Source organism: Mercenaria mercenaria, chromosome 18 (genome assembly GCF_021730395.1).
Source record: "Mercenaria mercenaria strain notata chromosome 18, MADL_Memer_1, whole genome shotgun sequence".
Lineage (NCBI taxonomy): Eukaryota > Metazoa > Mollusca > Bivalvia > Venerida > Veneridae > Mercenaria > Mercenaria mercenaria.
The window spans coordinates 2,848,121-2,875,306 of record NC_069378.1 but is presented as its reverse complement, the minus strand read 5'-3'; the positions used below and the strand labels follow the sequence as shown (position 1 = coordinate 2,875,306).

The window sequence follows — 27,186 nt, the reverse complement described above, 5'->3', positions numbered from 1 at the left end:
TTGCTTTAAAGCGCACCATTTGTCCTGTAGAACTTCATAATTTTTACCGCGGGAGGACATCCGGCCCCTTTCTATTTTTGGGCACGGAAATACCCGATGTTACTAACCGTTATTTTCCGTTGACGCACGAGCGATTGGAAGATACCATTTATGAAAGAAAGGGTAGGGGGCAGATTTGAAATATGAAAAAAGACTGAAATGAAACGTAAACATCGACAAGAAGTCAAAACAAGAAGAAAGAAATGCAACATTGTTTGAGATTCGATCAATACAGTGATATGCAATTATTGAAAAATGACCTGCAAACTGCATACAATTGTAAATAAACCCTTATTGCAACTACTGTCCATTATCCAATGAAATCGTCCGCTTGATTTGACCTACTATATATACGGAAATTCAAATTTTGACCTTCAGAAATATAGCACTTGCCAAGTATTACACATTGACTAACAAAGTTATCAAGATGGCTTGTCTTAGCAGTTGCTGGATTTCTGTTCACCGTTTTTGTTCTTCCCTGTTCCAGAGGTTGAGGTCTTTTGCCCTGCGGCTTGGCCAGTCGCAGGGCGAGGGTGGGACTTGTAAGTACATTTTCGATTTTCAGTATTTCATTTTCAGTCAATCTTCGTGGATTTCTTTATCTTTTTTATGAATTCAGTTATATAGAGTTAAATATATGTTTACTGACTGTTTGGAAATATTTGAATGTTCATGCATGTGCTCAAGTTAAGAAAGTTGTGCTGGGACTCATACTCGCACCACAGGGAAACGTCACGTGCTATGATAGAGGGGTAAAATTTCTTTGAAATGTTTTTAAATGAAATTCAAGAAAAAAAATACATATAAACCATATATAGAGACTATATGGGGTTTTTTTTGTATTTTTTTTCATGAATTTCATTTAAGTTAGGTCCATTTTGGAGAAAAAGTCTCGAAGTCATCAACATCATAGAAGAACAGCATTGTTTTACATGAAAATTATTGCGTTAAAACATTTATATTATTCTACAAAACCCTTGTCAATTTGCTGATATATGTATTGATTCGGGAAATGGATGCATGAAGGGGCCACACTTCTGGACAGTTCAGCGCTTTAAAAAATCACCATTTATTAAAAGTGATTACAGTCTTCGTTTTGATGCATTTGCAAACATGTAGCGAGTATTAAACTTTACTCACAACTAGGTAAACATCGTTTTTGACAATGTTGTTACATTTTTATTTACAAATGGCATTCTTATTTAAAGGGGGACAAATAATTAAGTCTAAGTTTAAGTATCAACTTGTGGGACAGCAACAGTAAAAAATGTATTGGACAATAATGTTGTTTGTCATGGTGCTGTTCATTTACTAAAAAATCTGTTGTTTGGATATACTGCTAACCTTAAAAACATTTCAAAAATTTTTACCCTCTATCATAGCAGTGACGGATTCCTGTGGTGTGACTTGCATGGTTACAGAACTTGCCCTTTCGAACCAGTTTTTTAATTTTTTTATGTTTTACTTCGTGCAAGTTTATTTTTAAATATAAATCTCATTTTAAAATGCTGGACAATATTGTCACATTAAAATAATGTGAAAAGAAATTCGAAACAAAACATTGTTTGTAACAGATTTCTGTAATGATCAGACTGGGTTTCTGTGCGTAATGGGTCATACTCACCTATTCCCAATCACCACAAATGACTGAAATGGTTTTCTTACTACTATCCACAACAACTAAAACTACCATTTGATCGAAAAACTGAATATTTTATGTCAGGAATAGAAATAATCGCATTTAAGGCCAATTAAATGATAAAACGATAGGCATGACATCCTTCTTTGGCATTATTGAAATATTCTTGTTTAAAAACAGTCATTGGGCGGTCTTGTCTTTATGTGATTTAAATAGTCACATGTATATTAATACTGCCGCCTTTTTCTTTACATCTGGCCATGGGTAAAAACAATAACATAAATTATTATTTTGGACACATTGACGATATTTTTTCTGCAATCTTTAAAAGTGCAGCAGAACAGAACTGAAAATGTGTGATTCGGAAATAGGCACAATTGTATGCCATCTATATTTCTTCTTTAGCATCTCAATGGTCAATTGTTTTTTAATGTGGGTATATGATGGAAAGAGCATAAAATTTCCTTCTTTTAAATCTCCTTCCGTTTCATTCATTAAAAGCTGTAGAAGCAAGCGCTCTTTGTATCTGACATTTTTGTTTACATTCGTCAAATTTCCACATAAGAAAAAAATAATAGCATTGACAATGTTGCAAATATGTATTATGTAAGAATGACTTGAACATTTACCAGCAATTAATTATTAGTTTAATGTTATTAGATATAAATCAAAACATAGCTTACGGTTTTTCTGACGTATGCGCGACGGCTGCTTAAAATATTGGAATTGAGTGTCAATTACAGACTGGTTCGAATTAGCAAGTTCACTGTATTCGGCTACCTACTGGTTGTGAGCGATACTGTATCTGAGATTAATATAATAGGTACATACGTCTACGTTCTACATGGTACTCCAACAGTCAAAACTGACTATGACTGGAGTGGACTGTTGGGACATTTTGTGATAGGAACGCTATTGGATACACAAAAATTAGTGTGCAATATTACTACTATGATAATACAAGTTAGTGGTTAAAAGATGATAAAAACATTCATTTTTAGGTTAGAACATCAGTAATTCCAGGCTACTCTGAACTATTTAGGTAGCACTGGATTTTACATTATATGGTAGGATGTTCCAGAGTGGCCTCAACGCGAAACTAGTCTATCTGCTTCTGTTTCTATATACACATAGACTAGTTTCGCATTTAGGCCACAAATATTTATTATTGTTCTATGAAAAAATGAATTCATGTGATACTGTGTACGAGAGAAAGGAACATGAAAGTTAAGGTTCCTAGATTCTATTAGGTACTTGTGATCTACACAGACAATTGACTGATAGATTTTATACAACATAATTTGGGATGTGAAATTTCTCCTTGTTTCTAAAGTTTGCCATTTTAGTACAGATAACATTTCAGTGACACTTGATAAAAAGTCATAGTTGTTGAGAACGTATCTAGCTGCAGCCCTCTGCACTCTTTCAATTTCATATGTTTGATTTTGTTGCCATGGATGCCAAACAGTTGAGCAATATTCCAGTTGGGGGACGAACATATATTTTATACGCAGTTTCTTTAATTTTGATATTTTTTGTCTGAACATTTCTTTTTATGTATTTTAGGGTATTGTTTGCCTTGTTTGATACATTTTGTAAGTGTGATTTCCAACTAAAGTCCTCACTGATGGTTACACCTAAGTACTTAGCATTTTTGGTAGTTTTTAATTCATGGTTATGTAACTTATAGGGAAAAGTGGTGGTTTTTCTTTTTTAGCTCATCTGATTTTTTGAAAAAAAATGATGAGTTATTGTCATCACTTGAGCGGTTGTCGGCGTCGGCGTTGCCTGGTTAAGTTTTATGTTTAGGTCAGCTTTTCTCCTAAACTATCAAAGCTATTGCTTTGAAACTTGGAATACTTGTTCACCATCATAAGCTGACCCTGTATAGCAAGAAACATAACTCCATCTTGCTTTTTGCAAGATTTATGGCCCCTTTTGTACTTAGAAAATATCAGATTTCTTGGTTAAGTTTTATGTTTAGGTCAACTTTTCTCCTAAACTATCAAAGCTATTGCTTTGAAACTTGGAATACTTGTTCACCATCATAAGCAGACCCTGTACATCAAGAAACATAACTCCATCTTGCTTTTTGCAAGATTTATTGCCCCTTTTGGACTTAGAAAATCAGTTTTCTTGGTTAAGTTTTATGTTTAGGTCAGCTTTTATCCTAAACTATCAAAGCTATTGCTTTAAAACTTGCAACACTTGTTCACCATCATAAGATGACCCTGTACAGCAAGAACCATAACTCCATCCTGCTTTTTGCAAGATTTATGGCCCCTTTTGGACTTAGAAAATATCAGATTTCTTGGTTAAGTTTTATGTTTAGGTCAACTTTTTCTCTTAAACTATCTAAGCTATTGCTTTGAAACTTGCAACACTTGTTCACCATCATAAGCTGACCCTGTACAGCAAGCAACATAACTCCATCCTGCTTTTTGCAATAATTATTGCCCCTTTTAGACTTAGAAAATCATTTTCTTGGTTGAGTATTATGTTTAAGTCAACTTTTCTCATAAACTATCAAAGCTATTGCTTTAAAACTTGCAATAGTTTTTCACCATCATAAGTGGACACTGTACATCAAGAAACATAACTTTATTCTGCTTTTTGCAAGAATGATGGCCCTTTTTAGACTTAGAAAATCATGGGTAGGACAATATTTCTAATACACAAAAAAAATCAGATGAGCGTCAGCACCCGCAAGGCGGTGCTCTTGTTTTGAAATTCTAATCACTTCGCAGTTATCAGGATTAAACTCCATGGACTAGGTCTTTTCCCACAGTTCTAATTTGTGTACTGGATAATCACAACTAAACCATATATATTTATTACGTATTTTACTGAAGATTTGAAAAGTATTAGTATTGAATGTGTAAGATCATACCTCATGACTTAGGCTTATTTTTGTCTGTTATCTGGTACTACCATACTAATTTCACAAAATATCAGGTAGTACCGTTACTAATTAGAAAAAAATATCAGGTAGTAACGGTTACGAATTTCACAGAAAATCTGGTAGTACCGTTACAAATTGCACAAAACCTTATCTGGAGCTCGGAACATAACATTGATGCAGACCCCTTTTCTAAAATTTAGCGATAATAAGCAGTGACCAACCAATATAAAGATAAAACATGGGTCTTCTATAGGAGAGATCGTTGTGATGTCACGCATTAACACCTGTTTATCTGGTGGTAGGCAAAACAAAATTTAATGTTTTTACATTGTTTGTATATGGGATAGGAATTTTACTTCTTAATAACTTTTTCCCTCATCTATGGATTCTAAAATTTCAAAAAGTTTTGAAATACTTACAATTTTCATATTTTTTTATTCAAATATCTTTTTTAAATGAATAACCGTTTTAAATGACATATAAATTTGATAGTGGTGTAGTGATTTTCAAAACTTTTAGAAAAACACTTTAAGTGTTCATAATTCATCCATTTTATTTTGAAATAATAGTTAAAAGTAATTAATAAATCCCATGTTTTATAACCTTTGCATTGATAAAAAAAATTATTGATATGATTTATGTTTTAAGAAAGTTTAGGCCATTAGAAAAACATCACTGTTTACAAAAAAACATGGACATTTGACAACAGTCACTCTGCCCACCTGATCGCTGTCTTATAAATCAGTTCTATAAATAGAAAATACAACGGATCTGTATACAAACACGATCTGGCCTATACCCGTCAGCCACTGGATGCAGCCTACCCGAAGAAAACTTTTTGGACATTTTTTTTCAAATTTGCTATACCAAGATCCAACCACATAGACCCATTCTTGTTTGTACTTACCAACTGAATTGCGACTTCTGAAACAGGAAAGTCTGTCAGTATGTGTTATCTTGTCTAAGTCTGTCAGTATGTGTTATCTTGTCTAAGTCTGTCAGTATGTGTTATCTTGTCTGTCAGTATGTGTTATCTTGTCTAAGTGTTTAAAATATTCACCCATCAACATGATATGGATTCGGCTGTTCCACTAATATTTTATTGCAGCGGTATATGCAGATAGATATTGCCTGTAGACAAAGTGGCAAAATTTTCTGTTTTGCCTTTCAGCCATATAAAGGTTTCATTTATGCTTTGATTTGATACAAACTTGCACAGAATGATTATCTTGATAATCTCTAGGCCTGGATCGAAACTAGGTCATGTCTGGTAAAAAACGAGGTCATCAGGTCAAATGAAAGGAAAAGCTTGTTAACAACCTAGAGGCCACATTTATAGCCTTATCTTCATGAAACTTGGTCAGAATGTAAAATTATCTTGATTTCTAGGCCAAGTTCGAAATGCGTCATATGGGGTCAAAATTTTAAAAATCTTAAAAATCCAAAACCCCAGGGCTTTGATAGCTGGTATGTAGCATCATCCAGTGGTCCTCCACCAAGTTTGTTCAAATTATCCCTCTAGGGTCAAATATGGCCCAGCCCTGGGGGTCACATTGTTTATATAGACTTACATGTATATAGTGAAAACTTTGAAAATCTTCTTGTACAAAACCACATGGCCTAAGGCTTTGAAATTTAGTATTTTTCATCATCTAGTGGTCCTTTACCAATATTGTTCAAATTACCCCTAAATTCAAATAAGGCCCAGCCCCGGGTGTCCCAAGTTTTACATAGACTTGTATAGGAAAAAAAAGTTTATAAATCTTCTTCTCTGAAACATCAAGTCATAGGCCTTTGATATTTGATTTGTCACAGCATTGTCTTACGATCCTCAACCAGAATTGTTCAAATTGTATCCCTGGGAAGAAGAGAGGCCCTGCCTGGGGGTCCCAAGTTTTACATAGACTTATAAATAGGAAAAAACTTAAAAAATCTTGTCTGAAACCACAAGACCTAGGCTTTTGATATTGCCTAGTACTCCTGTACTACATTTGTTCAAATTATGCCCCTGGGGTTACAGGAGGCCCCGCCACGGGGTCACTTAGTTATTATATTTAGTATATGAGTTATACTAAAGAAAAAATACTTAAAAAATTATCTGATCCTATTTTTAAGACTGTTTAATTATAATTACCTGATGACCCCAAGTAATATGTCTTTTGACTGTGACCTTGACCTGCTGACCTACTTTCTTGTTTTTTAAGATACAGCCTTGAAAATTTGGATGACATACACAGTTTTGCACATCCATAGTAAAACTGAATTTCATTGACCATGACTGTAACCTAACTTTCTTAATATTTTAGCATCAGTTTGACATTTAAAACATGTAGCTGATATTACTCAGGTGAGTGATCCAGAATCATCATGACCCTCTTGTTTTAATGTCTGCTACTCGAATTTTGGGAAGGATTGGGGGCAGATGCCCCCTTGCCTCCGCTCCCATTCATACGCCCCTATAAGCCGAAGAGACCCAGGACTGTAGGCCCTGCAGAAATTGAAACTGAGACTGACAGTAACAGCAATGTTTCATTGTTACTCCCTCTAGTAGGTTTGCAGGTTTGTCCGGTAAATTCAAGACTAAGAAATTTGCTTACCGTATTCTCAAAATGTTGAAAAGTGGACCTAAAATGGTGGGAAATGAAAAAAAAACTGAAAATGAAATAAAATCTTTTGTGAAACTAGAGTAACTTCGGGTATATTCGACACCATAAGCATAAAAACGCTGAAGCATTCATGAAAACGAAAATAGACCCTTAAAATTCTGCATGGATCTTCAGTATAAAATGCTGCCCATGCAGTGCACTGTTTGCATCTACATCATTAGTATGATGAATTTTAATTTTATTGTTGTTGTAGTGTAAGTATCGACATCTTTTGGGCAAATTCGTCACCCTAATGGGGTTTTAAAAAATATTAAAGTTGAACATTTATTATTTTTTGTATATCTACATTAAAAGCAGCAAATGTTGCAACAGACATAACACCTGGTTTTATGCTGACGGGTATATTGCTCTACTTTTTCAGATTTCGTAACTCCAGCTATAAAAAGTAGAACAAAAATTGATTTTATATTTGTTCAGCAGATTATACAAACACTGGCTTATTGTTTCGGGAAACAATTTAATATATACTCATAATGATGTACTTTTTTTTATTTATTCGCTGCCTTCTTTTTTTGATATGGTACCGTTTTCAAACATCGGAACGAAGATTATGCAAGATTGTACGGAGCGTAGCTCTGCCACATTTCGCACAAATTTGTCTTGACATTTTAACCTGAAAGTAGGCGTTTTTGTTACGGAAACATGTGGAGTACTCGTCTGCAGTAGTTTTAAATAACGATAATATATGTTCTTATTGTATGCTGTTCAATATATTTTGCGGTTGATAATTAACTGTCATAAATCCATATTGGCCCCAGGTGTATAAACTATGTCCCAATATAAATGCACAGGTGCTTTTCAATGCACAAATCAGTGACTCACTGGAAATGGTAAAAACACGCTTAAACCATTTGTATGCCGTAAATATCATTTAAAAGAAGATTTTATAATCGAACAATTTTGAATAGTGTAGTGCAAATTCGTCACCCCTTAGGCCAAGGTCATGCTTGTAAGCCATGGAATATTAGTTGTTTCTAAATATCAACATCAAATATAGTTCTGTTTAGGCGTAAAAAAAAATTGTTTGTTTCCAGTATCCCGACCTACCCTAAATTTTTGGCCCGACCCTAAGGTGTTTTTATGGCCTTGGCGAATATTTTTTTCAAGTTTTTAACAAAAAGTTGCAAAACTGTTCATTTTATGCTTTAAACATGTCCAGTGATGTTAGAAATAAACTTACTGATGCTCTGAAGGCATTACCCCCTTAATTAAATTCATTTTTTGACACAAAAATAATTTCCGAAAAGTCTCCCTTAATAAAAAACAAAAAATTCCAAAAAAAAAAAATTTCCGACCTACCGATTTTTTTGAGCATGCTACCGGAAACAAAGAATTTTTTTTTTAAGCCTTATATTTTGGTTAATTGAAATCAAAATGCAATTGTAAGAATAGTCTTATATCCCTTAGCTTAACTGACCATTCTTATAGAAAACTGTAAAAGTGTAAGTGCAGTTTTCGTTCAAAATGAATTTGAATGTCAGATGAGCGTATCCGAAAAGGAGAGATTGCCAGTGTGATCAAGATGTTCTCATGTCAAACATAAATATGAGGTCTTATGAATTACCTAAGAAAAATTATTTAAGGACATTATGGGTTTCTCCATGCAGGTATTAATTCAAGATGTCAAATACACACAACTGTCGAATTTACCCAAAGTTATTCTATATACTTTTTTGCAGTTTGAGGAGCCCCATTTATAAAAAACCTGGATCAGCCCTATGCTTGTTCAGTGTTACTATTTATATATCATTTCAAAGTTATTTCAGCTCGTCTGATACCTAAACTTTATTAAAACAGCACCTTACCATTTTTAGCTCGACTTTTCGAAGAAAATATAGAGCTACTGCACTCGCCCCGGCGTCAGCGTCACTGTTGGTTAAAGTTTTTGATAGTCAAATATCTCTGTTACTATCAAAGCTATTGACTTGAAACTTAAAATACTTATTTACTATCAAAGTCTACACCAGGAGAAACAATCCCCATAACTCTGCTTTGAATTTTGACAGAATTATGCCCCTTTTTAACTTAGAAATTTTGGCGTGTTGTCGTCCGACAGCTCTTATTTTCCAGAAAAAATTGAGGCGGCGAGCTAAAATATAATTTAAATATGTTTTGGTTTCTGTTAAAACTCAGGAGCGAGGGAAGTCAGTGAAGAAATATACTATTTCTTCACTTGCCTTGATTTGGTTCTCGAATGACTAATAAAAACGTTAATATGAAATATGAATGTATTTAAGCCATTTTGCATTAAAAATAATTCATATTGAAAACATTTGACCTGCAGATGCACTGCAAAGTGAACTCATGAAAAAAGGTAATAATATTGGCATACAGCATGTGTGTAATTGAATGATTATGCTTTAATTTGAAAATGCTGCTAGAAAATATGTAATATATATAACAATGTTGCATTCTTTTGACTTTTGAAGTTTTTGACAGTTTAATATCTCTGTTACAATTAAATCTTTTGACTTGAAACTTAAAACAGATATTTACTATCAAAGTCTACACCTGGGGAAATAATCCCCATAACTCTGATTTAATTTGACTTGAGTCATGCCCCTTTTTAACTTAGAATATTTGGCTAAAGTTTTATATAGGGTCCAATAGGTCTGTTACTTTCAAAGCTTTTGACTATTATGCCCCTTTAAGTTTTACTGGCAAAGCTCTAATTCAGAGTCCAGCACTTAGAAAATTGGACAGCATCTTGTTCTAACTTTAAACTTAATGTTTTTCATCCGATTTTCAATGAAATACATACTCAATTTAGTGAAAGTTTGAAGAAGATGATGCATTAAGGGGAAAAAACTAATGCAACTAAATATAAGTATTATGATATATTGTAGACGAGGTTTGCGTAGCATGTATTTATTGTGATTACAGTTCGTTTTAGAACTTCTGGTACCAGAATTTTAATCATTTGTACATTAATTAGATCTATGTGCCTAGCTCAAAAAAGTATTTGATGTAAATTTATGAAACCTTGCTCGAGTCTTTATCATGTGACCTTGCACATTTGGCATTCTTCTTGAGAATCTTAGTGCTTATTACAGTGTTATGGCCCTTGAAATAGCCACAATAGTGGATTATTTGTTTGTGATGCTCATAGCTCGAAAAGTATATTTATGGCCTAGAATACTTCAAATTTTTTTCATAAAATGTTTGTTGAGGCTATACCTTATTAAGACTAATTTGGATTATTGCCCCTTATATGTGACAAATTTACCAGTGGAATGTACCTGTGTGCTACAGACACATTCTAGTTTAATTTGGCGTTGAGAGGCCTCTGGTATTGGAGTGGCTGCAGCGATGAGGGGATAAATATTGAAGGATTGTCTCCTGACCCCTCCCAGGTTGTTAAAATTTTTTTTGCAAATTGCACCATAAATGACATGATTTCCTTGTATTTAATAGATACCATATAACCACTTTTATCACCAGAGGGCGTTGTCACTTTTCCCTAGAATGTATATTGTGGAAACTTTCTTGTGTGAAACTGCTAGCCAGTTTTAAAATAACTTTACACAAATGGTTCTTGTGTGACCTTCTACTAATAATGTTCAAATTTTTCAGATTTGTAAAAAAAACAACCCATTAACTCCAGAGGGCATTGTCACTTTCATCAACAATTTCTTTAAACAATATCTCCTCCAAAACCACTGAATGGATTTTGATGAAACTTTACATAAATAATCTCTGGGTAACTCTCTTTCAAAATTCAAAATTCATCTGTGCCAATATTTCAGTATTAACAGTCGTAACGTCTTTACCCAAAACACTGGCACCAGATCAGAAAGAAAATGCCTCTGTACATGTTACACCGTACCACTAGGTATTCTATAAAAACCATGGTCATGAAGGGGAAAATTTACTATTGTTTTTTCTTTTCTATTTTATTATTTATCTGTTTTGAAAAAAGGAGATATGTGATTGCATGTTAATCTGTGAGACTTTTTGTCCATCATAATTTGTGTCCTGAGCATAACTAAATTCAAGTTATTGACTTCAAATTTGGGACAAGGGTACATGGCAATAAGAAGCTGTGTAGAGTGCTTAAACCATCTGTAGGGCAAAGGTCAAGGTCACAAACAGTGCTGAAAGTTAAAATTAGCCAACATATTTTGTGTCTGGAGCATAAATCAATAAACATGGAGGTATCGACTTCAAACTTGGTTTGTAGGTAGATAGATGAGATGTGTAAAGCACATGAACCTGGTCTATAGGTCACATATTGGGCTCAAAGGTTAAACTTTTTGTCAGTAACTTGTATAACTTGTAACTTCTGCCACTTGTTTCAATCTCTTCTGTACTGTAATGACACACCATTCACGTAACTATTTTTGCCAGCTAAATTTCTTAGTGCCTCTGATAATGTCTGTTAACATCTGAAAATAACTTTAAGTATGTGGTTTGATAACTTTGTAACTTGTGTAAGTTTTAACTTTATCCTTTCTGTACTGTGACAACACCAGTTATGACTAAAAAACTAAATTGTAAAAAATTTTACAGACAGTTTAACTGCATTGTCATGCCATATGTTTACACCTTTTTATATGCCCATTTGAAAAATGGGACATATTATGGGAACGACCCTGGCGGGCGGGCGGGCGGCATCCACAGACTTTGTCAGGAGCATATCTTCTTCATGCATGGAGGGATTTTGATGAAACTTGGCACAGTTGTTCACCATCATGAGACAGAGTGTCTTGCACAAGAACCAGGTCCCTAGGTCTAAGGTCAAGGTCACACTTTGAGGTCAAAGGTCAAATTCAAGAATGACTTTGTCCGGAGCATATCTTCTTCATGCATGGAGGGATTTTGATGAAACTTGGCACAATTGTTCACCATTATGAGACAGAGTGTCATGCGCAAGAACCAGGTCCCTAGGTCTAAGGTCAAGGTCACACTTAGAGGTCAAAGGATACAAGAATGAAAACTTTGTCCGGAGCATTTCTTCTTCATGCATGGAGGGATTTTGATATAACTTGGCACAAATGTTCACCACAACGAGATGGAGTGTCTTGTGCAAGAACCAGGTCCCTAGGTCTAAGGTCAAGGTCACACTTAGAGGCCAAAGGTCAAATACAAGAATGACTTTGTCCGAAGCATTTCTTCTTCATGCATGGAGGGATTTTGATGTAACTTGGTACAATTGTACACCATCATGAGACGAAGTGTCATGCACATGTCCCTTCTTTAGAATTACATCCCTTTGTTGTTGCTATAAATAGCTTATATTGCAACTTTTTCACTACTAGTCGTAGGGAAAAATCGAGACCACTTTTCTGTGTATTTTGACCTATCTCTACAGGGTAAGGATTTTTATGTGGACTTACAAATTCTTTTTGGATTTTTTTTTTTTTTTTTTTTTTTTTTTTTTTTTTTTTTTTTTTTTTTAAGATTAACTTCCCTTAGATGTTACTATAAATAACCTATACTGTAACTTTTTTATAAATGACCGTAGGAAAAAACCAAGATCACTTTTCTGTGGTACAACATAGATGCTTCTTTCAAATTTTAGGTGTATTTTAAGAAATCTCTACCTGGTAAGGAGTTCCTATGTGGATTTAGAAAAACAAAAGAATTACAATAATAACTACCACAAAATTAAAATTCCATTTGCAAATACAGGTACTAGTGTAAAGAATTTGCTGTGACGGGCGTATATTGTGACATTCTGGCACTCTTGTTAGACTTTTGTCTTCATTCAATTAACAAGGCTGTTGAATAATTGAGCGTTGCTGTCTTCCAACAGCTCTTGTTTTATGACTTGTAGCGATAGCTTCTGTTGTTGCTGCTGCTAATGATGATGACTTGAAAGTTAAATTCATTATTGAAAATGGCATTTTGCAGAATCAAAATGTGGAATTTAATATGCTTGTTGTCATGACTATACTGCTGTTGCTGATGCTGATGATAATGATAACCAATAGCTTTGTATTGCCATTTCAGTTTTGTGCTTTTCAAAACTTATAATGTAGATTTTTAGCTCGACTATTCGAAGAATAGTCTAGCTATTCTACTCACCCTGGCGTTGGCATCGGCATCACACCTTGGTTAAGTTTTTGCATGCAAGTACATACAGCTATCATTTAAAGGCATATAGCTTTGAAACTTATTTTTAGCTCACCTGTCACACAGTGACAAGGTGAGCTTTTGTGATCACCCTTCGTCCGTCGTCTGTGCGTGTGTGCGTCCATCAACAATTTCTTGTCTGCACGATAGTGATTTCATTTATGATTTTATTTTAAGCAAACTTGCACACAACTTGTATCACCATAAGATCTTGGTTCCTTTCTTGAACTGGTCAGATCCCATTATGGGTTCCAGAGTTATGGCCCCTGAAAGGGCCAAAATTAGCTATTTTGACCTTGTCTGCACAACAGCAGCTTTATTTATGATTTGATTTTTACCAAACTTGCACACAACTTGTATCACCATAAGATCTTGGTTTCTTTCTTGAACTGGCCAGATTCCCTTATGGGTTCCAGAGTTATGGCCCCTGAAAGGGCCAGAATTAGCTATTTTGACCTTGTCTGCACAATAGCAGCTTCATTTTTGATTTTATTTTAACCAAACTTGCACACAACTTGTATCACCACAAGATCTCAGTTCCTTTCTTGAACCTGCCAGATTCCTTAATAGGTTCCAGAGTTATGGCCCCTGATAGGGCCAGAATTATCTATTTTGACCTTGTCTGCACAATAGCAGCTTCATTTATGATTTGAATTTAATCAAACTTGCACAAAACTTGTGTCAACATAAGATATTGGTTCCTTTCTTGAACTGGCCAGATTTCATCATGGGCTCCACAGTTATGGCCCCTTAAAAGTCCAAAATTTGCTATTTTGGCCTTTGCAGCCATATAGAGACTTCATTTATGGATACAAACTTGCAAAACATCTTCAACAACAATAAATTTTGGATTCCATGACGAATCTGTCAGATCCAATCTTAGGTTTCAGAGTTATTTTATATCTGATTACCTCCCCTGATTGTAATAAAAATGGATTTATATCAGTAAATACTTATAGGACTTATTTGAAATTTCATTATTGTCATTAGTTGGACTGAGACAATCAGGGTAGGTAACTATGGACTGATTTTATGTCAAATTACCTCCCTTTATTTCAAATTAAAATGGGTATATCTCCGTAACTAATGAAGATACTGATCTGAAATTTCATTTATGTCAGCAGATGGACTTGGACAATCAGTGAAGATACATATTGACTGAATTTATGGCAAATTACCTCCCTTTATTTTTATCTAAATGAATACACCTTAGCAGCTTCTAATGAGATTGGTTTGAAACGTTATTTATGTCTTCCATGGTAAGAAATAGTCATATTAGATAACTCTTGATTGAACAATTATCGATATGAATACTTTACTAATATATTGTTATATAGGCTTGTACTCTGTATCTTCTACATGCATATACCAATGCATGATTACCTCCCCTGATTTTAATAAAAATGGATTTATCTCGGTAAATTTTTATAGAACTCATTTGAAATTTCATTATTGTCTTTAGTTGGACTTAGGCAATCATGGTAGATAGCTATGGACTGATTTTATGTCAAATTACCTCCCTTTGTTTCAAATTAAAATGGGTGTATCTCAGTAACCAATGAAGATACTGATTTGAAATGTCATTTGTGCCATCGTATGGACTCGGACATAACTTTTGACTGAATTTATGACAAATTACCTCCCTTTATTTTATGTAAACAAATATATCTCAGCAGCATCTAATGAGATTGGTTTTAAATGTTATTTAAGTCTTCCAGGGTAAGGAATAGTCATGTTAGTACAAAAATGCAGCATTTGAGCCTAGGACCCTCAAACTTGGTATGGAAATTGGCCCTGACTAGGTCAAAAGGGACTGTTACAAACAAAATGTTTATCCTGATGATATTTAATGTGTATGCCTATGTGCTCAATGTCAAAACTTGATCATATCATTTTGAGCAATGGTACTCAGGTGAGCGATGCAGGGCCATCATGGCCCTCTTGTTTCTTTTCTAGGTCAATTACCAACCTCACTTGGTCAAGTCCCATAACTCTGACATGTATTTTGAGCAAAGTATGCCCCCTTTTGGACTTAGAAAATTCTGGTTAAAGTTTTACATGCAAGTTACTATCTCCAGAACTAATGCAGATATTGAATTGAAACTTCACAATCATGTGCCTTCGGGGTTATAAAACTAGTTGATATCAGCAACTCCCATAACTCCCATAACTCTGATATGCATTTTAGTCAAATTATGTCCCCTTTTGAACTTAAAACTCTTTTGATATTTAACCTTTTTTGGTAATATCCTGCTTCTGGGACAATATTTCGAATAGTCGAGCTTGGCTGTCTTATGGACAGCTCTTGTTTGTGATTACTATAGTTATTGCCATCACTTGATCGGCGTCGGTGTAGGTGTCGGCGTTGCCTGGTTAAGTTTTATGTTTAGGTCAGCTTTTCTCCTAAACTATCAAAGGTATTGCTTTGAAATTTGCAACACTTATTCACCATCAATAGCTGCCCTGTACAGCAAGAAACATAACTCCATCCTGTTTTTTGCAAGAATTATGGCCCTTTTGGACTTAGAAAATATCAGATTTCTTGGTTAAGTTTTATGTTTAGGTCAACTTTTCTCCTAAACTATCAAAGCTATTGCTTTGAAACTTAAAACAGTTGTTCATCATCATAAGCTGACCCTGTACAGCATGAAACTTAACTCTGTCCTGCTTTTTGCAAGAGTTATGGCCCCTTTTGGACTTAGAAAATCGGATTTCTTGGTTAAGTTTTATGTTTAGGTCAGCTTTTCTCATAAACTTTCAAAGCTATTGCTTTAAAACTTGCAACACTGGTTCACCATCATAAGCTGACCCTGTACAGCAAGAAACATAACTCTGTCTTGCTTTTTGCAAGAATTATGTCCCCTTTTGGAGTTAGAAAATATCAGATTTATTGGTTTAAAACTTAAGTTTTATGTTTAGGTTAACTTTCCTCCTAAACTTTCAAAGCTATTGCTTTGAAACTTTCAACTGTTGTTCACCATCATAAGCTCTGTACATTAAGAAACATAACTCTGTCCTGCTTTTTGCAAAAATTATGGCCCTTTTTGGACTTAGAAAATCATGGGTAAGACAATTTTTCTATTATACAAAAAAATCAGATGAGCGTCAGACCCCGCAAGGCGGTGCTCTTGTTTAATTTAATATTGAACAGGTTGATGTGGAATTTTTAGCTCGACAATTCGAAGAATAGTCTAGCTATTCTACTCACCCTGGCGTCAGTGTCGGCATCACACCTTGGTTAAAGTTTTGCATGAAAGTACATACAGCTATCATATAAAGGCATAAAGCTTTGAAACTTATTTTTTTTCTTTTTCTAGGTCAGTAACCTACCTCACTGGGTCAAGTCCCAAATGAAAAGTATTTTGGGCAAGTTCCATAATTCTAACATGAATTTTGAGCAAATTATGCCCCCTTTTGGACTTAAAAAATCCTGGTTAAAATTTTACATGCAAGTTACTATCTCCAAAACTAATGCAGATATTGATTTGAAACTTCACATGTGTCTTTGGGGTTATAAAACCAGTTGATAGCATCAAGTCCCATAACTCTATCCGGCATTTTGGCCAAATTATGCCCCCTTTTGGACTTAGAAAATCCTGGTTAAAGTTTTATGTGCAAGTTCATACAGCTATTACTAAAAGGCATATACATTTGAAACTTTTTATTTTTCTAGATCAATCACCATCTTCACTGGGTCAAGTTCCATAACTCTGACATGTATTTTGGGCAAATAATGCCCCCTTTTGCAAGTTACTATCTGCAGAACAAATGCAGATATTAAATTGAAACTTCACATATGCCTTTGGGATTATAAAACTAGTTGATTGCATCATGTCTCATAACTCTGACATGCATTTTGGTCAAATTATGTCCCCATTCAAACATAAAACGTCTGGTTAAAGTTTTGCATGCAAGTTACTATCTCGAAATCTAATGCAGATACTGGATTGAAACTCTATAAATATTTTAACATTTAGGGTACCATTTTCCTGCTTCTCGGACAATAATATGAATAGTCGAGCATTGGCTGTCTTATGGACTGCTCTTGTGATGATTGCTGTTGTGACTGGTGTTGGATGATGATGACTATAACATTGTATTGGCAAATGAATCTGATCTAGATAATCCTGATTGAAGGTTCACAATGTGGGTTTTATGCTTGTTTTCATGACTGCCATTGCTGCTGCTGATGATGATAACTGTAACTTTGTATACATTGCAATATCAGTTCGACATTGAAACTGTTGCTTGAAAATCTATAATGTGGAATTAGTGTGATTGTTGTTGTGATTGCTGCTCTGTTTCTTGTCCATTCCATAACTCTGCCATTGATGAAGGAATTTTGAAATTACTTGGTATAAATGTTCACCATAATAAGACGACGTGTCATGAGCAAGACACAGACCCCTAGCTGCAAGGTGAAGGTCACACTTACAAGTCAAAGGTTAACCATTCTCGCATACCAGAGGTCTACCGTGGTTTCCCAGATGAACGTCTCGGGATTTTGACGAACATCTGATGGATGAGAATGAAGGTTAACATGGTCTGTTTCTTGTCCGGTCCATAACTCTGCCATTGATGAAGGGATTTTGAAATTACTAAGCATAAATGTTCCCTATATTGAGATGAGGTGTCATGTGCAAGACACAGACCCCTAACTCCAAGGTCAAGGTCACACTTAGAAGTCAAAGGTGTTTCTTGTCTGGTCCATAACTGTGCCATTTATCAAGGGATTTTAAAATAATTTGACACAAATGTTAACCATATTGAGAAGATGTGTCACATTTATGACCGAGGACTCACTCCACATTGGAGTGACGGGCTCCAGTTTCCTCAAGTGTGCCCAGTTTCACTGTCAAGCATCAAAATAGTCGAGCATGCTGCCTCCTGTGACAGCTCTTGTGACTACTACTGCTACTGTAGATGATGATGATGCAGACATTGGAACTGTTTAAGCTTGTGTTATCACTGTTGCTGCTGATACTGATGATGTAAATGATGACTGCTGCTTCGAATTCTTAATTATTCAACTGTTACTGTCACCGGTCTGAAAAGGTGAAAATGATCATCAGATGTTCATGATGGAAACAAAGTCACAATGCTAAATAATTTACTTCGCACAATGATTGTCAATTTAGTATAAAGATTATTCTCAGAAATTTTAATGCTGCTGCTGATAATGATGTTGCAGTTAACTGCTGCTAACTTTCGGAGGTGATGCTGATGATGATACTTAAACAAAATTTCTGATAAAAAAAAATACAAGGTGCTATCTGATAATTTACAAGGTGCTATCAATTTGAAAGTGAGAATATTCTTAGGAAGATTAAAATGTAGAATTGGTGATGGTATTGTTGCTGCTAGTGATTTTAATGGCATTGTATTCCATATCAATAACCAGGTATTACCTGTTTAGTATGAACAATGTGCCAAGATAGTAAAAATGTGGAATTGTTTACTTGACAGTGTATATTATTTAAGGTGATGTTGTTGTACCCCCCGACAACAAAGTTTTAAGGGGGGGTATACTGGTTTCAGGTTGTCTGTCTGTCCGTCCGTCCGTCTGTCTGTCTGTCCGTAGACACAATCTTGTGCGCACCATATCTCCTCATCCCCTTGACAGAATTTAATGAAACTTCACACAAGTGATCAGTAACAACAGTAGTTGTGCATGGGGCATGTTAGGTTCTTTCAGAAAAAAATCTTGCAGAGTTATGGGACTTTGTTTTTTGTTACTATACTATATACATAGACACAATTTTGTGCACACCATCTCTCCTCATCCACTTGACACAGTTTAATGAAACTTCACACAAGTGATCAGTAACATCAGTAGTTGTGCATGGGGCATGTTAGGTTCTTTCAGAAAAAAAAATTGCAGAGTTATGGGACTTTGTTTTTTGTTACTATACTATATACATAGACACAATCTTGTGCGCACCATCTCTCCTCATCCCCTTGACACAATTTAATGAAACTTCACACAAGTGATCAGTAACAACAGTAGTTGTGCATGGGGCATGTTAGGTTCTTTGAGAAAAAAAAATTGCAGAGTTACGGGACTTTGTTTTTTGTTACTAAACTATATACATAGACACAATCTTGTGCGCACCATCTCTCCTCATCCCCTTGACACAATTTAATGAAACTTCACACAAGTGATCAGTAACAACAGTAGTTGTGCATGGGGCATGTTAGGTTCTTTCAACGACAAAAATTGCAGAGTTATGGGACTTTGTTTCTTGTTAACATACTATGTACATACAGTCTGCATATGCAGTCTTGTGTGCGACTAATCTTCTGAACCCTTGCACACAATTTAATGAAACTTCACACAAGTAATCAGTGCCAACCCTAGTTGTGCATGGTGCATGTTATGTTCTTTTAGATAAATATTCTGCATAGTTATGGGACTTTGTTTTTTGTTACTAAACTGTATACATACAGTCTATATACATACAGTCAACATAATTATGCAATCTTGTGTGCATCAAATTGCAATGTACTGTGTCAGTGCATGTGGGGGGTACATTCATCACCTTTAGTGATAGCTCTAGTTGTTTTTTGTTGCTGAAAAGTTTGCTGCTTTTGCTGATAATTATCACAATGATTTTCTTATTTTAGTTAATGGGGTGCTGGTATTAAAACTTTGTGCACGAAGGCTCATCATTATGTGATATTTAAGAGATGATGGATTTGAAAGTCTTGTTACAACAGTTTTATAAGTTTCAGGGTTAAATTTATGACTAGAGCATTGTGTACAAAATCAAGGCTGCTTTTTTCTTATTACATATTTTTTCTACTTTCAGGTACTGAGGTGACCGAGGCTATGAGGGCACTGCCTCCCGGTAGTGATGAGGTCGTTGCTTTGGCTGTGTCGGAGGAGCTGTCTACTGAGGTGACTCCCTTCGCTAGCCAGGACCCCGTCCGTCCTGTTGTAGATGTTGCGGTAATCCCAGAGGATACGCCCGCCGCTGACGTTGAAGGTATTGGGGAAGGGGCTCCTCAGGGTGGCCATCCTGTGGAGCATGAGGTGGGTCCTGTACCCCAGGTGGATCCTTTCCCTTTTGTACCTGAGGTAGAGGTGCCTCTCCCACCTCTTTTTGTCCCAGAGGTAGAGGTGCCCGCTCCTTTTGTGCCACAGGTATCCCAGGTATTCCCAGGGAACACCAGAGACAGGGAGTCTCTGGGAGGGGTGGTTCAGGGATTAGAGGTTAATCCTGAGGGTAGGCCAGAGTTAGATGTAGAGGTTTTTGTCCCACGCAGGTCAACTAGGCCCCGTCGACCTCATGTGCCAATGCAAGTTATTTGGGGGGTTAAGTCCTATGATTTATAGCCAATGGCCTCACACCTCCTCCCTTCTTGTGGTTGAGGAGAACATGACAGAAATAAGGGTGTTTAGTATACTTTAACATTAAGCTACTTCATCATCCACATATCATCATCATCATCCATTCATCATCATCGTCCATTCATCATCATCATCATCATCATCATCCAATCTTCATCATCATCATCCATTTATCATCTTCTACTCATTATCATCATCTATCCAGCATCATCATCTGTTCATCATTATCATCATCCATTCATCCTCATCCATTCATCATCATCATCATCATCATCTCTATTCATCATCATCTGTCTATCATCATAATTATCTAGTCATCATCTATTCATCGTTGTCATCATCTATTCATCACCATCATCTCTATTCATCATCATCTTCTCTATTTATCATCATCATCTGTTTAGTCATCAGTACTTGATTTTTCTACAGACACTTGTTGGTTAGTCCCAATCCCCCCTCCCCTCCTCCGCCCCATGCCATTTGTCAGCATCAAGATTTAGAACATGATCAAAGATGTACTCTTATGTTCTGCATTGGTCGAGTAGGCTTATGTGATGGGACGTTTGCACTTTTCTCGTCATGGCTGCTGTTTCCTTGCTGTTGGGGGCTATCTTTTTTCTCTTAAGAGAGAAATTAGATTGACGGGAAGTGAATCTGTGGCCATGACAAAGAAACATGCCTATAGACCAACACCTTAGCCTGCTCAGCTCTTGCAGAACATGACTGATAACCAAATAATAATAAAAATAAATCTCAATATAACATGTTTTGTAATCATGACCATTTCTCAGTTTATTTTAAAAAACTAAAAGTTTGCTGATAGTTGTCAGGGTCTTAGGAGGGGAGTTGGGCAAACCCACCAGTGTATGTGGATTTTCCAAGGAAACAGAATTGGCATCACTGCTTATCACTCATCTCCATAAATCATTAGTCATTATCAAATCCATTTATCTTCATCTGTCCATTTAATTATTATCATGTATTCAGTCATCTTTATCATCATTCTTATCATTTATCATTACTCATCATTCATCCATTATCATTATTCATTACAAACATAATTCATCATCATTTTAAGTCATCATCATCACCATCATCAGTCATTATCATCATCATCCTCCTCCACTTCCTTCTTCTTCTCCTCCTCCTCCTCATCATCTATTTTATCATCATTCATTATCATCAGCCATTATCATATCTATCTATAAATCATGTCCAAACTACATTTATTCAAGGTGTTAAATGTATACCAAACAGTCAGATTTCTTGCCAGTTCTTTGAAACCATTTCTTAGTTAAGTGGTGTGATTGTTGTTGTTGTATGTGTATGTTGTTTGTGTATGTGAAGTTTGAAAGCTTGTGTTATATGTTACCAGTAACAGTATGTGTACTATAAATACTTAAAAGACAATACTAAATTAGCCAAGGAGGCTTTGTTAATAATGGCAAAAATTGCATGCAGTACTGGATTTTCCCAGGACCCAGCAATTTCCAGGACCCTGCAAAATTAGTATTTATGGTAACTATCTTCTATGCACGGTACTGGTTTTTTTCCAGGAGTGACAAGAAGAATGTGTGAAAAGTCGTGTGTGCTTGTTTTGTTGGTAGTGTGTGTGGTGTGATTGTTGTTGTTGTATGTGTATGTTGTTTGTGTATGTGGAGTTTGAAAGCTTGTGTTATATGTTACCAGTAACAGTATGTGTACTATAAATACTTAAAAGACAATACTAAATTAGCCAAGGAGGCTTTGTTAATAATGGCAAACATTGCATGCAGTACTGGATTTTCCCAGGACCCAGCAATTTCCAGGACCCTGCAAAATTAGTATTTATGGTAACTATCTTCTATGCACGGTACTGGTTTTTTTCCAGGAGTGACAAGAAGAATGTGTGAAAAGTCGTGTGTGCTTGTTTTGTTGGTAGTGTGTGTGGTGTGATTGTTGTTGTTGTATGTGTATGTTGTTTGTGTATGTGGAGTTTGAAAGCTTGTGTTATATGTTACCAGTAACAGTATGTGTACTATAAATACTTAAAAGACAATACTAAATTAGCCAAGGAGGCTTTGTTAATAATGGCAAACATTGCATGCAGTACTGGATTTTCCCAGGACCCAGCAATTTCCAGGACCCTGCAAAATTAGTATTTATGGTAACTATCTTCTTTGCACGGTACTGGTTTTTTTCCAGGAGTGAAAAGAAGAATGTGTGAAAAGTCATGTGTGCTTGTTTTGTATGGTAGTGTGTGTTGTGTGTTTGTTGTTTTTACAAAAAATACAAAAAATACAAAAAAAAAAAAAAAAAAAAAAAAAAAAAAAAAAAAAAAAATTTGTGCATGTTCTTGTTTGTAGTATTTAATGTAATAATTTATTGTGACCATTGCAGGCTGCAAGAAAGAGCATCATAATGCAGTTAACTGAATTCTGTTATGAAGCAGGAAAGGGACATCAAAGAACAGTGGACAAGATTTTATTCTGAAGCAGAGGACGAGATTTTTTTTAAGAAGGAAGAAAGGAATATTAAAATGCAGTGGACTGGATTTAATTATGAATCAAGAAAAGGAACATCAAAGTGCAGTAAATGGAATTTTATTATGAAATGCAAGGAAGGGACATCAAAGTGCAATGGACTGGAGACTACTGGGGAGAAGATGTTGCTTTAAAAGATTGGCAGAGTCGCTTTTTGCTACAGGTGCAAAGCCTTGACAGATTCCTTTACTATTGATTAAGACCTGCTAACGCTACCTTCGAGGACAATCAGGTGTCTTTATGTCCGCTAGATTGTGGCGTTTTTTGGAGCGACTGGAGGAAAGAAAGAACATAAAGAAGGAATATAAAAGTGCAATAGATTCAATTTTATGGAGCTACAAGGAAGAATCATTAAAGCACAGTGGACTTGGATTCTATTTAAATTCAGTGGACAGATTGGATTTTCTCAGAGTGAAGAAAGGATAATATTATCTAAATGTTATGCATGTAATAACCCATAAAAGTTTTAATTATTTGAATTGATACTTTTTGTGGGGGTGGGAATCTCTGTCCCGTCTATTTCAGATCCTTCCCATTCATCCTATCCCATTACCCTGCCCATCCCATTCCTGATTGGTTGCCCTGATATGTTCGTACAAATAATATATAATATAACATATCTGAATGAAAATATTAATGTAGAGCATGGTTACATTAAAAGCAGAGAAAAGATTTGAATAGATAAATTTAATATGAAATATGTTAGTGCGAAAATATGTCATATTCATGCAATTGACACTTTTTAACACTTTCTATAGTCACACTTTATAAGAAGTGGTAAAAGTATACTTCTGTATATGTAGATGTATATATGATAGAAAAGGTGGAAAACATGAGTTTTTCGAGATGTCCATAATATTATTATGAAAAGAGACTATTATCTGAAGTGGAATAATTATTAAATCTGGAACCACACTTGTATGAACAGTTGAAAGTTCATACACAGTTTTCGGAAGTTACACTCTCGCGATATTTTGAAAAGTTTGGAAAAAGAATTGTTTGAAAGGTATATATTTTTCTGTGTTACTTGCATATTTGCTGAATTACAAAAGTAATGTACATTTCATGTTGCCATGATTTTACTTACACCAGTTTATTAAATTTCAGTATGAGATATGTTGCAGGAAAATGCTGTCAAGGCAAGGAGAAAAGAATAGTTAAGTGCACAGGACTGAATTTAATTATGAAGCAAGGAAGGGACATTAGAGTACAGTTGAAAGAACTTGATAATAAAGCAGGGAAAGACATCAAGTGAAAGGCAGACTGGATTTTCTCAGGAAGGAAAGAAAGAACATAAGGAAGGAATATAAAAGTGCAATAGATTCAATTTTATGGAGCTACAAGGAAGAATCATCAAAGCACAGTGGACTTGGATTCTATTTAAATTCAGTGGACAGATTGGATTTTCTTAGAGTGAAGAAAGGATAATATTATCTTAATGTTATGCACGTAATAACCCATAAAAGTGACAAAAAAGTTTTAATTATTTGAATTGATACTTTTTGTGGGGGTGGGAATCTCTGTCCCGTCTATTCCAGATCCTTCCCATTCATCCTATCCCATTACCCTGGCCATCCCATTCCTGATTGGTTGCCCTGATATGTTCGTACAAATAATATATATAACATATCTGAATGAAAATATTAAATGTAGAGCATGGTTACATTAAAAGCAGAGAAAAGATGTGAATAGATAAATTTAATATGAAATATGTTAGTGTGAAAATATGTCATATTCATGCAATTGACACTTTTTAACACTTTCTATAGTCACACTTTAATTGAAGTGGTAAAAGTATACTTCTGTATATGTAGATGTATATATGATAGAAAAGGTGGAAAACATGAGTTTTTCGAGATGTCCATAATATTATTATGAAAAGAGACTATTATCTGAAGTGGAATAATTATTTAATCTGGAACCACACTTGTATGAACAGTTGAAAGTTCATACACAGTTTTCGGAAGTTACACTTTCGCGATATTTTGAAAACTTTGGAAAAAGAATTGTTTGAAAGGTATATATTTTTCTGTGTTACTTGCATATTTGCTGAATTACAAAAGTAATGTACATTTCATGTTGTCATGCTTTTACTTACACCAGTTTATTTAATTTCAGTATGAGATATGTTGCAGGAAAATGCTGTCAAGGCAAGCCGAAGAAGCAGCACGGGATTTTCCCTGGAAAAGAATGAAGACTGTCTGTGAAGAAAGTGACTGTATTCATTTGTAGTGTTTAAAGTGAAGAAAGAAATAAAATGTTATTAATTTAAATTTATACTCTCCGTGAGGGTTGGGAACTCTGTCCAGTCTATTCCAGTTCCTCCCCATTCATTCCTATCCCAATTCATCCTGACCCGGTCCATCCCATTTCTTATTGGTAACCCATGTATGATAGAACAAATAATATATATGGAGCATATTAGAATTAAAATAGTGTTGAGTATGGCCACAAAAAAGGAAGAGAAAATATGTGTATAAGTAGATTTAATATGAAATATGACAGTGTGTAAATATGTTTTATTCATGCAATTGACCCTTACAATAATTTATTATAGTAACACTTTACAAGAAGTGGTAAAAGAACCCTTCTTTTAATGTAAATGTTTATATATGATAGAAAATGTGGAGAATATGAGTTTTTCAAGATGTTCATAATATTGTTATGAAAACAGTCTATTATCTGAAGTGGAATAATTATTAAATCTGGAACCACACTTGTATGAACATTTGAAAGTTCATACACAGTTTTCGGAAGTTTCACTCTTGTGATATTTTGAAAAGTTTGGAAAAAGAATTGTTTGAAAGGTATATATTTTTCTGTGTTACTTACATATTTGCTGAATTACAAAAGTAATGTACATTTCATGTTGTCATGATTTTACTTACATCAGTTTATTAAATTTCAGTATGAGATATGTTGCAGGAAAATGCTGTCAAGGCAAGGAGAAAAGAATAGTTGTGCACAGGACTGAATTTAATTATGAAGCAAGGAAGGGACAGAGTACAGTTGAAAGAACTTTATAATGAAACAGGGAAGGACATCAAGTGCAAGGGACTGGATTCTTATATGTGAGAAAGGAACATCAAAGTGCCGAGACTACCAAGGAAGAGATGCTGCTTAAAACGATTGGCAGAGTTGCTTTTTGTTACAGATGCAAAGCCATGACAGATTCCTTTACTATTGATTGAGACAAACTAACGTCACCTTCGAGGACAATCCGGTGTCTATATGTCCGCTAGATTGAGGCGTTTTTTGGAAAATCTAGTCTGCAACATTGTGCCGGCAATGTTTAGATGATGGTTGTTCCTCTGTGTTTTGAGAGATGGAATCAGGGATTGTGAGGATTTGCATTTCTTTCAGGTCAACAGACTGCCAATGACAACTGACAATGTCCCGTTCTAATATACATTCAGCGATTGATTGGACTTTATTATGAAGCAAAAAAGGAATATCAAAGTGCAATAGACTAGATTTAATATGAATCAAGGAAATATCATCCAAGTGTTATGAACTATAAAGTTTCAGGACAGGAAGAAATATCATCCAATTCTAATTGACTGGATTTTCTCAGGAAGGAAAGAAAGAACATAAGGAAGGAATATAAAAGTGCAATAGATTCAATTTTTGGAGCTACATGGAAGAATCATCAAAGCACAGTGGACTTGGATTCTATTTAAATTCAGTGGACAGATTGGTTTTTCTCAGAGTGAAGAAAGGATAATATTATCTTAATGTTATGCACGTAATAACCCATAAAAGTGACATAAAAGTTTTAATTATTTGAATTGATACTTTTTGTGGGGGTGGGAATCTCTGTCCTGTCTATTCCAGATCCTTCCCATTCATTCTATCCCATTACCCTGGCCATCCCATTCCTGATTGGTTGCCCTGATATGTTCGTACAAATAATATATAATATAACATATCTGAATGAAAATATTAATGTAGAGCATGGTTACATTAAAAGCAGAGAAAAGATGTGAATAGAT

The 27,186-nt window shown here is 35.0% G+C and overlaps 1 protein-coding gene across 1 annotated transcript; it reads left to right on the top strand.

Annotated features, from left to right (window-relative positions):
- The first annotated feature begins 431 nt into the window (after positions 1–431).
- LOC123538634 (uncharacterized) lies at positions 432–23,148 on the top strand. Its single transcript, XM_045322863.2, has 2 exons — positions 432–581; positions 20,131–23,148. Exons 1-2 carry the CDS (start codon positions 467–469, stop codon positions 20,655–20,657), a joined length of 642 nt encoding a protein of 213 aa, XP_045178798.2. The 5' UTR covers positions 432–466; the 3' UTR covers positions 20,658–23,148.
- Positions 23,149–27,186: the final 4,038 nt, after the last annotated feature.